Source organism: Plectropomus leopardus, chromosome 6, assembly GCF_026936395.1.
Source record: "Plectropomus leopardus strain MGB_pleo_1.0 chromosome 6, ASM2693639v1, whole genome shotgun sequence".
Taxonomy (NCBI): domain Eukaryota; kingdom Metazoa; phylum Chordata; class Actinopteri; order Perciformes; family Serranidae; genus Plectropomus; species Plectropomus leopardus.
Window position 1 is genome coordinate 12,206,354 of NC_142181.1, and position 16,081 is coordinate 12,222,434.

At 38.8% G+C, this 16,081-nt stretch overlaps 1 protein-coding gene across 2 annotated transcripts in view; it reads left to right on the forward strand.

The window, feature by feature from the left end:
* lekr1 (Leucine-, glutamate- and lysine-rich protein 1) overlaps window positions 1-16,081 on the forward strand; it is a 90,649-nt gene that overhangs the window by 61,868 nt on the left and 12,700 nt on the right. Inside the window, exons 8-11 of one of the 2 annotated variants that reach the window (XM_088078777.1) lie at window positions 940-1,143; window positions 9,706-9,781; window positions 13,903-14,067; window positions 15,658-15,837. In XM_088078777.1, the coding sequence (XP_087934903.1) occupies window positions 940-1,143; window positions 9,706-9,781; window positions 13,903-14,067; window positions 15,658-15,837 (625 nt within the window). The remainder of the gene's footprint in view (window positions 1-939; window positions 1,144-9,705; window positions 9,782-13,902; window positions 14,068-15,657; window positions 15,838-16,081) is intronic. The other variant, XM_088078778.1, reaches the window with a different exon arrangement.

A 16,081-nucleotide genomic window follows, 5' to 3' on the forward strand; every position in this document is an offset into this window, starting at 1 on the left:
GAGGTTGGGGGGTAGGAAGCTAGCCCCCTATAGCTCAAAGAAAATGTAATTGGAGACAACAGTTCTCCAAATGGTCCAAAATTGAAGGACTAAAGATAATGTTTATCTGGTCAACAAGCTTTGGTTTCTGCAGAGAAATCAGTACGCAGATGCTATCTAATAGTTTCTGTCCAGTTTCACTTTGTTCAGATGGTTAGAAATGGCTTTTTGTGAATGTCACTGCAGTTTTTGTTCATATGTCAACCAAAAAACAGATACAAACTGCCAGAACATTGTCTGTTACCATACCGACATTTTCTGTAAGTGTCCAAATTGATTGATTTTACCTGCCAACCTTTCCTCGGAGCAATGATCAAAGATGAGAAAACAACTCTTCCTGTGTTTTACTGTAACTGTTTTGTTTCTCTCTTTATCAGTCCATCTCTTTATTTACTTGAACTCCCGTTCCAAAAACTTTTCATCCCACACATATGTCTCATGATGAAGGGAAAATCTATGAAAAGAAATAGTGTGCAGAGACAGACCAACACAGATATTGACATGCATATACATATTCGCTAAGTTCTCTGTATCGAGTTTTTTTTTTCATCTGTCTGTTTCAGTGGAACAAAAAGAAAAACAGAATGGCTTTTAAATTTAGAGTTTGGCCCAGTTTTGGTCTGTTTGTGTGTGTCATCCGGCAGACTACTAAGAGCTTGATGAGGTTGAAGAATAAACGGCTCTTCTCTTATGTAACAGACTTGCTCTGACGCTTACACTCACCTGTTGACTTGTCGGGATAGTTACTGTGTGCCTTCGGGTGTGTGTGGTTGTTCAAAGCATGCACACACATGCCCCACTGTATATACATTCAGATGAAAAATAGTTCCTCCTTGAACATTACAGGATGGACGGCCACCTTGTGTGTGTTTGTGTGCTCAATCATCCTCTTTTCAACAGGTTAAAAGGGGAGTTGGAGGAGAAACACGAGAGGTGGTTGTCATGTCAACAAAGGTGTAACACCATACAGCAGCAGCTGTCGTCATGGCAGCAGAGAGAGGGGCAAATGAGTCGGAAGTACGGCGCAGCAGAAGAGGAAGTGACACGACTGAGGGCAGCTTTGGAAAGGGTTCAACAGGAAATGAGAGAGCTCAGGAGAGAAAGGTTTTTACATTTACTTTCTATTCTATTCTATTCTATTCTCAACAAATATTTTATTCATGTGATTCTGATTTTTATAATCTAAAAATGCAGGAAAAAACATATAAAAACTAACTTGTATATACTGGTCCTACTCAAAACCCATCTCATATTGTGAAGAAATTGTCAGATAATTAACCACAATGTCAGATTAGTCTCTACGTGTTGGCCAGTTAAAGCTCAATAGGAGGCAGCCTCAGTTCATGGCTGCACTTTTCTCAACTGTGACTCCTCAACCACAGACTGGTGGCTGTACTAAATCTTGGGTTGGGAAATATAATGTTTTGTTTCAATATTAAATATTTACAACCCTTTTGTGTCTGAAAGGACATGGGGTGAGTACAGGCAGTAATCCAGTGTATGTGTTTTTGTCGGTGCAAAACCGATGGCCTGTGTCTTTCTCTGACTGCAGAGTGAGTGGATCTAATAAAGAGCTGGGAGCTGTGCCCAGTCTCTTATGTAAGACTCACACTGCCCAGTTCACTACTCAATAACTTGGCATTTACAGGTGTTGATGCATGTCATTACTTTATCTAATTTTCATGCCCTCACCCTGGCAACAGCTTTGGCTGACAGCATTTGGTTTAGGGGTTGTCTGTTCTGTTTTTGTGAAAGCAATATCTTAGGTAGGCCTTGAGGGAATTTCCTCAAATTTGGCACAAACGTCACCTTGGACTGAAGGATGAACCGATTAGAAGGTCACTGTAACCTCATGTCCCTCCCCTTCTTGTAAAGCTTTGAGTGTATTTCATTACATCCAGCACAAACATCTTGGACTCAAGGATGAACTGATAAGAATTTTGTGGTCAAAGGTAAAGGTCACTGTGACCCCACAAAACATTTTTTTAGGCCAATTCATACATAGGCTGATTCAAGTAAAAAGATAGACTTGTTTTTCATCTATTCAGCTCTTCTGTGCCACAGTACATGTTTTTCAGTGTAAGATGCTTCCGATTATTCTTTCTTACTTCTTTGAAAGAGATGTTTGTTTAATAACCAACAGCTGAAGAAAAGAAACAGGGATTTCAGTACCATTTGTAAGTGATCCAGCTTGTTTATAACATAATCATATGTTGCCAGTGGTGTACAGCTTAAAGTGTGCGAGCAAACTTGTACATTGGGAACTTTGGCATGACTTGCATCATTTTATATATCATGCATGTTGCATTTGGCTGAATGCAATGAACCACGAACCCCATACCTTGATGGTTCGGTAAAAATACACAAACTGTTACAGCCCTATTATATGTACAAATACACAAATCTGTTATGTGTTCAGCTTTTATTTACTACAGTACATTGGAAGGAGAATCTATATGTGTATCTTTACATGCAGGACCAAAAAAAGTTAGATATTTACTTGAGTCTGAAGAGTACTGCTGCTAACAATTTCACTGCAGTATCAAGAATCCCACAAGAGAAACAAGGTTTCGACCTCTGACACCAGACAATAAAACTATCCACTCTAACACAAGAGTCCTGCAGCAATTCCTAAGGACACTTTGAACATCCAGTGGAATCACCAATGGACTAATTACATCTTTGCACGACCAAAGCTTTGTTTAACACAACTGCAATTTGGTTTTTATTCTCATACCAACAGCCTTCAATAGTGACTTACAGGGACAATGGAATCGACATTACCAGATTATGCAGTTATGCAAACCGACCAGCTTTTGTAGCTGATTTGAAGCTGTTATGTCATTTTACTCCATGGTGGAGTTGCGGGTTTACAGCTAGCTAGATTGTGCAGGATAAAGCAGAGCGAATATTCAAAGTGTACACTTAAATTGATATTATTTTTTTTAAGGTGTCTAAAATATGCGATACAAAGATGTAAGCAAAGCAACACATTTCATAAAATAAGCACAACAGGAACATCAGATAGGTAGAACCACAAAGTTTAATTTTATCTGCACAATTCAAAACAGTAGCCAGTTTCTACCCAGAAGTGACTTTTGTTGTTAGCACAATGCCACAGTGATTTGGTCTATTGAACTCCAGGCTCAAAGGGTGCTGCTCGATGAAAGACAATAATTTTGTTAAAAAAAACATTTGAATCACAGCAGCATTCTTCAAAATTTGACATAAAAATGATAATGTTCTTTTGATGTTTGTTTGCCTTATCATTTATTGACATTGAACTGCTATTTTCTATTTCTCCGAGAAGAGATGATATAAAATCCCATAATGCACAAAACTGGAAGATTAATCATGCAATTTAAAAATGTTCATTGAAAGCCCCCTTTTTTGAGTAGTTAACACAGCTGTTCCTCCACAGAATAAATTAAAGACCCTGGTACTGAAAAAACATGTACTTTGTATTTCAGTAGAGCCAAAAAGATGACAAAGTTATATATCTGTATATGTAGTGTGTCATATAAGTTTATGAGACAGTGCTGCAACCTTTGACCCTCATAGTGAAGTTGGCTCAAATAGGAAATACTCCCTCAGACATCTTATGTTAAAAGGTTTTGTTTTTTTTATCAGGATCTCAAACAAGTTCATAATCCTGGGAAGATGTCTCCCTTGTGTGTGTGTGTGTGTGTGTGTGTTTTCATCATCAGTTTAACCTTTCTTTTCCATCAAAAGTTCCCTTGTACAGTCAGACTCACCATTCTCATGGGGGCGGCAGTAGCTCAGTCCATAGCGACTTGGCTTGGGAACTGTAGGGTTGCCAACTCAAGTCCCCGTCTGGACCAAGTATGGATAGCTGGAGAGGTGCCAGTTTTCCTCCTGGGCACTGCCAAGGTGCCCTTGAGCAAGCGTCGAACTCCCAACTCCCAAATTGTCATTTCTATTCTCTTAGCAAGGAGAAACAGGAGTGAGTAATGAAATCAAAGTTTGGTGATGGGTAGGGCTTACAGAAACCATCCTCTGAAATATTACCAAACAGATCCTTCATTGTTGGGGGGAAACTTCTAGTGTCTGAACTGCTTATGACGGAGGAAGTCAGGGGGGACGTATAATAAGAGGCCGTAGAGTCTCATCAAAAAACACAGGACTTTCACTCAGTTGACCACTTTGTGTCCAATACCAAACCAAAAGTCAATGTGTGATGTATGTCACATGACATACGTCACCTTATTATAGTAACTGTACTTAATGACAAGTTTATGTTGGCAATGTTAGCCACATGTTTAAAACTGCAACCAAAATCGGTCATATACAACCTAATCTGAAACATAGGTATGACACCAGTGAGTGTACTATTTAGGAAAATGCTCCTGAGGGTTGTATTCAAGGGTAGGAACTAACAACTTGTGTGGTTATATGGGTTGCAGGACTTATTTTGAGTCATCTGTGAAAATGTCCTTTAAGGATCTCATTGAACTGTCCTTTCAAAGAGTGCAAAAACAAGATTTTAATGAGCCAATTAATTCCCAACAAATTGCAAATGCATAAGAACAACCCCCAAATATTTGAATGCTAAAACTCAGTTGTAAACTTGAAAGTGAAAGCTTGCCCCTCTAGGCTAAAATACTTAATTTTTTCCAGTTGATCTCATTATTTGAATGAATATCAATGGCTCATGGGGACACAAAGAGGCACTCTTGCCTGTTTCTCTGCGGCGTCCTCAGCTGAACTGAATTCAGTTGTTGGAGGTCTAATGGTCAATGTGTATGTATGTGTGAGTGTGTGTCTAAATGTCCTTTCTTCAGATGTTCAGAGCAGCTCAGAGAGGAAAAGGCCAGAGTCACTGACTGAGCTGTACTCACTTTATATCCTGACTGCGAGTGTTCACACAGTCTGAGATGTTTTGGGTTTTTTTTTATTTATTTATTTTTTTAAAAAAAGCTCTCCTTATAAAGTCAAAAGATTTGACCACTTCAACCGACCTCCAGTGACCCATGAAAGGACACACTGTTCCCTTGTTAATGCACTGGTCACATACACAGATTTATACTACTCACAACTACACACCCCGCTCCTGTGCTTCCTCTTACCAAGCCTTCAATATTAATCTCATCTCATGCCATCTTTGTCCCCTTCTAACTCATGTTATCTAGTTTACACACACACACACACACACACACACACACACACACACACACACACACACACACATTTCACCCTGTGTGCCACCCTGTCACTGCATATCTCCCTGTGCCAAGCCTTCTGTTGCATGATCTTACCAGGAACAAGCGTCATCTTTACTCCCCTGGGACCCTTTTATGCAACACCATTGTGACTGTGCTAAATTGTTTGTAGAGTGAAAATAAAATCACTTTTGTAATAAGCCCGTTGTAGGGTTAATGTGGCTTTTAAAAGTGTTTATCTCCAGTAGGAGGCAGTGAAAAAGAGAAATTAAAGCGTTATTCCCACACATATAAAGTTTAATCCATGACATGCCTTTTGCTGTAGCCAGTTGTCAACTATAAAGCAACATAGTAGATAAAGCTGATTAACCTTTTGAAATCTGGATCAGCATCAGTTTTCTTGTGCTGTATTTGGACACCTTTCTCAAGCATTTATACCTTTAAAATGTGATTGTGTTTTAAATTTAAACATGGGATAAAGACAATCAGCAACTTTGGTCCACAAATTGCAACAAATTTGTAAAAGGAGAAAATAAGGTAACTAGGGTAAAAAATCTAAACTATATTTACAAACATATAATTATTATAATTATGTCTTTAAAATTAGTTTACAGAAAAAAAATACATATTATTATTACATAATATTAGATTAATTGTTTTATTTTTAGTTTAGCACTTTTTTTCAGGTTATTGTCTGATTTTGTTAATTTCAGGTTATTTTCTTGAAACTTTTCACCAATTCCGTGCTAATTTTTGGCCATTAATGTTAAGTTGTTCTATGTCTTCTTTCCATGTTTTGGAAAGAAATCAAGCCAATTTGCTTAGGTTTTAAAGGGTTAAAAGATAAGACTAACACTAGATTATTTTAAAAGCCAAAGCAATATTAAAACAGAATAAACAAAATGAGTTAACATAATGATTTATTCAGCATTGTAATTGGCCAGTTATGAGCAAAATGTCCTCAATAACTGATGTTTTTTAAATGAGGGAAAATACGCCAATATACTACTACTAAAGAGGATAATTCCTGTTATCTATAGATTGACTGTTGATGAAAACCAGTTGTGAAATGACAGTGAAAAGACAAGTTTAGCAAGCAGCAGACAGTGGTCTCCCCAGGGCAGTGGGTGGGACTGTGGGGTTGGAAGAAAGTGAAGGAAAGACATATGAGTGAAGAAGGATGAAGGAAGGGGAGAGAAAGAAATGATGGATGTGGAGGAGGATAGAGAAAAGCATGAAAGGAAGGAAGAAAGAGAGGAGGCTGGGAGAGAGGGTGGGAGGCAGGGGCTGAGGGGTTGTTGTAGGGAGGAGGGTTGAAAAACCGTGACTGTGGGTGCAGTGGTTACTTCACACACTGTCTGGCTCTCGCATGCACACAGCCTGGGTCACAGGGGCCGCACACGATCCTCACACACACATGAAACATGACAGCTTGCCCTTGATTTGGCATAACTGACACAAAGTTAAAAACAGAGAGACAGAGTGAGAGAGGAAAAGAGGAGGGAGAGGGGAAAAAGAGCGAAAGTGGCAGAAAGTGGCAGAAAGTAAAAGATTTAAAAGTCAAGAGAGGTCAGGAGTATCTGTGCGGTTCCTCATCCATCTGTTAAATGTGAGAGGACTTGTTTCAAGTGGTTTCAAGCAGTGGAGGAATGTTTTCGTGCCAGAAATTATGATCCCAAAAACTCTCTCTTGTGTCTGTCGCTATGCAGAGAAGTGGTTTAATGCCTCAGGCTTTACACAATTAGGCTAATAAAAGACTTTAAAAGATTAATGTCAGCAGCACATCTATAAGATACTTCCTTTAGCTGTTTACTGCCCTCCACCAGCTCTTTTTTCTCTCTTCTCTTTCTGTATTGTTTCCATTTTTTCTCCCAGAGTGGAAAGTATTATAGCATTGTCTGGGTCTTTACTTTTATTATGGCTCTTGGTCCTTTTTATTCACTTGTCATGAATTGCTTTTTGCTGTAAATTCATATGTCAGTTTTTTACAAGGCGCTCGCTTCCTGCTTTGAAAGCATGGGCGAGTGTGAGAAGGTTTTTGACTTTGAAATCTTAATAATCTTTCCAGGTGGAGAGTTATGTCCCTGAAAAATAAAAAGCGCAGAGGATGTATGATGTTGATGATGTCAGCGGAGATTCCTGTTAACTGTTGATCCTCATTGTTGATTCATACACAATAAAAACTATTTAAAATTGCCCTTGAACTTTGCTGTAAAACTCGGATATCATTTGGAGGAGAGGCAGCCTTCTTTGTCTGCGTGTGCACACAGAGATTGTATCAGCCTAAAGTGGAAAAATGGAATTTGCCTTTTGATGAGGTTGCAGCCGCTCACACTACACACACACACACACACACACACACACACTGCACACACGGCACATATACACACTCGGCTGTCCTTAAAAGCAGCCTGGCGTGTGAGTGAATGAGAGAGTGCTCCCAGATTTTCCCATCATTCCTCCCTGTAATCCCCCCAGACCTCCTTCTGAGGGCTGAATTTGCACGCTCACGCTCCCCGGGGGGTCACACACACGCACAGACACACATGCCAACACACACACGCACATACAGGCTCAAAGTTGATTTTAAAACTTCTACCTTTTCAGGGGTCTACTTTTTTGATAATCAGGGAGCTGGAATTAAATCTGACAGTGGGATACAAACACGCAAGCACTGAGACACTATCACATACAGCATACACAACACTGTTTGCATCAGCAATTTGATACATATGAAAGGCGTCAGCTTCATAAGACATAAGATCCTCACTTCCAGGGTTTTTTTCACCAGCTAAGACTTAACTGCAACAAAAAGAGAAGAGTCTTTGGACACAAAACATGGACAAAAATTAACTCAGTCATGTGCAGTAGAAATATCCTTAGCCGATCATTAGACGACTAAAAAAATATAATCTGTGTAGAGGTGTGCATGCCACATAACTGGTCCCAACATATCTATCAAAATGTTTTTACTCGTGTGGGTAGTTTCATCATGCATGTTTAAAAGCAACAGCCTTCTTTTTAAAAATGTTTTTTAGCTTAAATCTTCTGTCTGATTCCCATCTTTTAACAAGGCTGGGACACATTTAAATGAACTTCAGGAGTCTGATCTTGGCATCAAACTTGCAACTCTTGGGAAGCATTCATGCATGGCTGTCTGCATCTATTTTTGTGCTTGTCCGTGTGTGTCTGTGTGCGTGTGTATGTGTGTGTTTGGTGAGTAGGCTGATGTGATTAGCCAGAGCCAGTGGAGTGAATAATATTGTGTCTACCCCGACTAGGAAGAGATGGAATGTAGCTGCTGCTCTTTATTATACTGTAGATCATCCTCTCCACTATCAGATATACACAGAGTCAAGTGTGCTCACTTGTACACACACACAGTCATCAGCTCACACACTCTTCTTATACGGAAGGGCTCACTTACACACTTAAAGTGCTATGAGGCAATGGCTGTGTCACATAGGGACACTTTCTTTTAAAGCTTCTGCAAAGATCCTTTTCTGCTGGTTCTAACTGTATAAATATAGTAAACACAGTTCCTTAATTTCTTTCTGGCTGGATTATGATTCCTGCTGCTTCGCATCTTATCAGCTGGACCAGCTGCTGAAATTACATAGTTGGACAGAAGATGAGTAGATCAATAAAATTTACTCTTTGTAGCCATCTTAACTCGCTTTCTTTCTGTCTTTCGCAGATATTTCTTTTCCATCTTCATCCCTCTCTCTATTCCCCCAGAGACTGTTGGGAGTGTTCTTGTTAAATATTCTTTATTCAACCTGACATGCTGAGAGGTTCATCAAAAAAAGAAGCATGTGTAAATATTATCAGAGCTTCTTGGATCGTGACTGATATAGATGTAATGCCGGCTTACTTACTTATTTATTCATCTGCAGAAAGTGCCACACTGTAAAGATGGTTAATGCAATCTTGCATGTCTGAGGGCATTTTACACTTACTTCAGTCACTGAATTGTTGAAGCTAAAATCTCTTGTCTGTTTGTGTCATTGCATGTTATCTTTAACATGTATGCATGTCTGTTTCTCTGATTTATAGTGTCAGAATATCTGTGTGGTGTTTTTTTTTATTCCTATTGCATTTCTTCTATCTGGAAGGAACTCCAGAAGCTAAAGCAGCCAGTGACTGTGAACATTTTATTTGGTCTCATATGGTAATCTTAGGGCATTTACAGCAGAGTGGTAATGGTTTTAGAAACAGATGGAAGACTGCAGGCAGCTGCTGTATCATGTAAGGGGATAAGTTATTTGGTCTTTGGGCAATTACTGTTTGATTCATATGTTGCTGTTGACCTGATGCAACATTTATCTCCTCATTACAATGGATGCTCTGTGTTGTCAGATAGTTTAGTTTTAAAGGTATAATATTCTTCAGGGACTTTACGTTATAAGTACAGAACATTACTTTCATTACAAAACAAATACTGCAACACTGAGTATTCATATCATTTCCATGTGTGTGTTTCCAGGGAGATATTGATCGAGTCTCATGGCACAGCTGTTACCAAGATGGAGGATAACTGGAGACAGCAGATGACCTTGAAGGTAATTATTTAACAACACTTTCAATAACCCCATAACGTAACAACAACACATAACAACAACGAATAAATTCAGAAGGTTTTCCTAAAAGGAACCCCCCTCCCCAAATTATTATTTGTATATCAGTTACTCACACCATGTTACGCTGAATTAATGAACAAAACTTTGTTTATCTAACATGCCTTTCTGTGAATGAAGAATCCAAAAGCGGAGAAAATTCTTCATGTATTAAAGTTAAAGGGGTTCACGTTTAACAATAGCTTAACTATATCAAAAGATCTGTTTACTAACTCTCACACAACTCGTGCAGTGTAAACCAAGTCTCATCTTTATAGTCCTATGCTCAGTACTTCCAGAAGACATGCAGGACTCTATTGACAAAAACTGTAATTTTACGTCATTAAATATGGGAGCTTCTGGTCTACCATTTCCTCCATCGTTTGGTTTGTTTGTGTTATTATGGGACTTTGGTGAATCTGCACTAACTGTTAAAAAAAAACTATAGTCACACACTAACGCAAACTAACCAACTGATTAAGACTGTGGTGGAATGGCAGCTCCCATATTTAGTGAGTTAAATTACTGTTTTCAGCCAGTTGAGTCTGTATCTGAAGAGAACATAGAAAAGTTTAACTTTTAGTTCACTTTTAAACACTAAGGCTTTAGTTAAAATGCATGTGTTTGGGAAGAACTGAGCATAAGACTGGATAAATGAGACTTGGTTTATATTGCATGAGTTATGTGAGAATTTGTAAACAATTGTTTGATATAGTTTCACTATTTTTTACATGTGGAGCCCTATAACTTCAGTTCATCAAGAATTTTCTCCCTTTTTTGGATTCTCTGTTCACTGTGGGGGAATGTGAGAAAAACAAAATTTTCTTCACAGATCTAATGCAACAAGGGGTGAGAAATTTGTTAAGTAGTCATTTGGGAGGTGAAGTATTCCTTTAAGCCAGTTTGTACAATTATGAACTGTGCTGCTTGAGGCATTTTATCTGTTGAATGCTATCGGCTGTTTAAAGCTCGATCCTCTGTGCTCCTTTAAAACACTGGAAACACACAGCATTGTGTGCAAGTTAGCAGCTGTTCAACACATTTCAATTGTTGAGTCCAACATAACAGGAACGGTACATTGTGCAGTTGAACTCTCTTGGAAAAAAATAAAAAAAATTAAACATGACCCAGACATTTTTATAATTGACTTAAGGTTTTACCAGTGTAATCAAATTGCCTGCTGTAGCTGGATACTGGTTTTACGGTCTATATGTTTAATGTAATGTTTTAATTATGTATGATGAACTCAAACAAATCAAAACATAGCTCATTGGTTCAGTGATCGTGGGTGTATCACTTTATGGCTGGCAGACATTTAGTTCCAGTCTGTTGAAGTAAATAGACGCTATAGGACGGCATCCAAGCCATTGTCACAGTTCAGAGGAGTTTAACAGGGAGGATCCTGACACACACAATGTGGATAAGATTATGAGACTCCAAGACCACCAGTCTGTTTGACACCAGATAAACTGAATACACACACAAACACACACACACAAAACCAATCTGTCTTCTATAAGGCAAACAGTGTAGTAGTGTCTATTGCATTGTCTGACTATCTGCCTGTCTGGCTGCAAGAGTGACTGAGGTTTAGTTGAAAGTCAAAACACTGAAGAAGTTTCTCTAGAAAAAATAAAAATATACCTATTGCATTTCAACAAAGATATTGTTGCTGTAGAGTAAACAGTTCTGTGCCTTTAAGGCGGATCAGGTTATTACTGGTTTTAAAATGATTTAAAAAATTATACAGTGGTACAAATTTTAAGGGTGAAGATGCATGATCCAGCTTTCAGGTTATAAGTAAAAGAATCAGACTAAACTAAATGCATATCTGTGAATAGAGTAAAATATTTGATCTTTTGTAATCACAAGGTATATTCACCCAGTTGTCTTGTAGTTGTAATTGCCATCTTTGCAAGTCTGTCCAGTCATGACACTTTTTGCATAAGAAGTAGTAACATATAGGAAAAAAATGTGCATACCCTCAGCCAGAGAGAAAAGAAGTCTTGAATTACTGTATATATTTAAATGCACCAGTGTTTATTTTCATGTCTCCACACTGGTGATGGCCATGGCCAAAGGTACTGTATTTTTTGGGTTGTCAGTCCATCAGTCCATTCATCGCATTCTCATGAATCCAATATCTCAAAAACACCTTGAGGGAGTTTCTTCACATTTGGCGTAAAGATCAAGTAGTATTCAACTTAGTAGATTTTGGTGGTCAACGGTCAAGGTCACTGTGACCTCACAAAATATTTTTGAGGCCATAACTCCAGAACTCCTGGGGTAATTCTAAGAAAATTTCACACAAATGTCTAATTGCAAAAAAGCAATTTTGGTGTCTATCTAACTGCAATTTGACTGATTCACGAGGTATACAATAGTAGCGACGGTAATTCTATTTTATTTACGTGTACTTTACTGCTGAATTAAAGAAATAAAACTGCTCAGGCTACAAGTAATTAATGATTTATTTACTTTTTTAAAGGACTCTTTTAAGCTAAAGGTTAAAAGTCTTTCAACAGTTCTTTTTGAGAACTGTGTTTCACTTCACATGTACTTTATCTTAACCACTGACTGACTTCTGCTGCAAAAACACATTTAACTCCACAAATTGCATCACGGAAATCCACCGTGTAGTCAAGCCTTTTTATGTCATCATTATAACATAACAGATAATAGAACTGTCTTTGGCTTATTCTATTCTGTTCTATTTCTGATGTCAAAAACTGACAAACATACTGTAGATTTAAAAATGCCGCATGCAGTACATGCCACACACACACACACACACACACACACGTGTCCATACAGGTTATTGTTCATTATGAGCTTCCTGGTTTATACTCATGGAAAGGAAGTGGTCACTTTTTAAATACAAATAGCAGCTGTGTACATACACAAAAGGATATACACACACAAACCATCCATGCTCCTCACACGTACATTCAGCCAACAAAGAGGAAGTGGTGTTTTCTCATTTGATCCAACACACGCAATCGCAGTCTCTCATAGAGTCTCTCAAACCACAAGCATAACACACACGCACACACAGGCTCAAATATACACATTTTCACACGCCAATCTTTCCGTTTTTTTTCTCTGACACCCACAACCACTATTTCGCTTTTATCACACTCACACGCATAAACGCACACACACATACACACAAATAAACACACGCCCACAATGATCCCAGCCCGTGGCCCTGGCGCTCAGTTTGTCTGATCTTCTGGAAAACAAGGTAGCCTTGGCCAAGCCTGACTAAAAATATGTCACACGCAACATCGGCCCCACTCATTCAAGAGCCAAATCTGGTGTTTTATGTGTCCAACAATTCAATTTTTGACTGCCAAAGTTTGATGACAAGGCCAGTCACACGGCTGTCATTGTCCCACTCTGTGACAAAGCTTTTCATAACCACAGTCCCCCTCATATATTATGAAAAGGGTAAAGACATTGTTTCTATTTAAAGCTTGCAGTGTGGAACAATAACAATATTGTTTAGAGGTTAGAGACTGCGGCTAGCAGCATTTCTTTGAGATTAAATATATTTACAGAAGCACTGATGTGTTTTAGAGTTAGAGAACAATGCCAAATCTTCTCATAAACCTTTTTTGGCAGCTACAGCAACGTTTTGTGGTTGTATGAGTGTTAATACCCAGCATTTTGATATACCACTCCTTTCTACTTATGCCTATCTCTGCACTTTTTGCTAAAATCTGCAACAAAGCTTTGTGTGTGACCCTCCATCTTCCTGTTTACATCATGAAGAAATCAACACTTCACAGAGTCTTCCAGGACACTGAATTAGAGACAGCCTTAGCATGTGGGCTAGACTAAACCTACTTCTATCTATCTAACCATCTATCATTAGATCTTTTCAGTAAAAATCAAATGCAAAAATTTCCATTCTCACTAAAATTGTGACTTATATTGCAATCTCAGTATCTGCCAAAATAATCCCATTATGATTTTTTTTTCATGTCATGAAACCCTGGCAATGGCATTATTATTGCTATTTAACACTGTTAAATGGGTTTCTAAATTTGTCTTTGATTTTGCAGCTGGCTGCCACCCTTGAAGAGCAGAGAGCCCAGAATGCATTGCACCTGAGGAAGCAGATGGAGGAGCTTCGCAGAGAGTTGGAGTTAGAGCTGACATTACACACAGAGAAGAACCAACTGCTGCTTGTACAGTACCAGCAAGAAAGCAAACAGCTTCAGCAAAAGGTGCATATCTGATAATTGAAAATTAAATTGTACATTGCAGAAATATGTTGAAATTCAATTATAATAAGGAGCTAATAATAGTTATATTTACAATACAAGACTTCTTCAATAGTCCTTCCCATCACCTCTCCAGCAGTCCTGACATGTTTCCAGTTCTCTTTTCACATCTCTTGTCATCATGTTTTGAGAAGAAATCAGATTAGATGACTTGACGACAGATCATTCTGTACTTGCAGAGAATTTGGCAGACCATGTGTGTCACTCAGCGTATTAATTATTCTCGTGCTCTCTTTTTCAACTGATTTTTTTTTGCCTTCTCCTTCATTCTTCTCCTTTCACTTCCCTCTACATCCACTGTCTGCCTGTCTGTTTCCTCTCTGTGACTTTCTTCCTTCTAGGAATTTAAGACCGGGAGTTTCGCCTTTGTTTCTGCATGTGATGCTTGTCTGATCAGCTTATGTTACTGTCTGTATTTCTGTTTGTGTTGCATATATGTGTCATTAATTCCCTTACATGCCTTCCGCAACATTGGAAAACACCATTATGAGCACACACTCTACTACGGATGCACACATGCATGCAGACAGTGTGCATGTCACTGTGGTTACTGAGGGGATAAAGAAGGAAGACAGACAGAGATGGAGACAGCAAAGCCAGACAGTAGGGGTGAGACAGCAGAAAACAATGACACATTAGGTGAACTTGTTTCCCACTGTTACACAAACTGAAATATATATCCTCCCACAGCTGTTACTTGCAGAATGAGTAATAACCAAAATACAAGGAAGTTTCAATACTCTTAAAACCACTAATATGACGTGAAGTGACAGTTTATGAGTTTAGGAGCAAAACTGAGAATTCCAGCTCAACCCCTTCAGCTCCCACTGGCTCTGCGTGTTCCCCTCCTACTTACATCCTGTGCATAATCTAAATGAGATCATGTTGCCCCAAGCTTATGACACAGAAACGCCTGAAGTCCCGTAACATTTATGCCATCTTGATTTCCCTGTAATCTTTGCAGCAGATTTGGCTGAGCTTGTGTAAAAAAAATGAATGCTGAAAAGCATAATTTCTTGAGATATCACATGTGACAATGTGATGGATGAATGAGCAAAGATCAAATCCAAAGCCATCCTCTAGTGTCTTTGGTGTTTCCATCCATTTACCAGTTTTTTGACAAAACTCTTTAATATAACTAGTATGTTTTTTTTAGTGTTTATAATCACCCGAAAATAACAAGCATTGTGTTTTTGTCACCTCTGAATGAGACGTTTATAGGTATGTACAGAGTGTGTCCTTGTCTATGGAGATTGCTGTGTTGTGCCGCCATGTTTCTACAATAGCTCAGAACAGACAAATTGAAATCTGGATAGGCTCATTTCCATTTTTGCGTTAGACTCCATAGTTAGCAACTGAGAGATGTTTCAGTTGGTCAGAATCTGTAGTCCTCACCACTAGATGCCACTTAATCCCTCTACATCATAGACATTCCTTTAAATAGTCTTCGAAAAGTGCCTATAATTATTATTATTATTATTTAATAAAAATGTTATCTCACAAATTGTAATCTATTGTTTCATCCTCCTCCAGCTGGAGGAGAGAGAGCAGGTCCTGCGAGGACTGCAGGACGAACTGCAGGAGGAGAGGAAGGGGAGAGAGGAGGTGCAGCAGGAGCTGCAGAGCTCCCGACAGCAGGAGGCGCTACAGCTGAGCCAGGCTAACGCTGAGCTTCAGCTGGTGACTGAGAGGAACGCTGAACTTGAAGAAGAGGTTTGTCATTGTCTGTGCATATGTGTTGCAAGAATAAGAAAGAAAGAGTTGTCACTGTGCATGTGAAAACAAAGAGAGATTTGATTTATAATATTCCACTGGTGTGTTTCTGTGCTAACGCTATTCAGACAAACAGAGCTGAATTAAATTTAGTAAGTGTGTGTTTGTGTGAGTGTGGCCACCGCAAAAGGAAGTGAGCGCGAGAGTTGAAATGGAGAGAGAGACAGATAGAGACAGAGTTAAT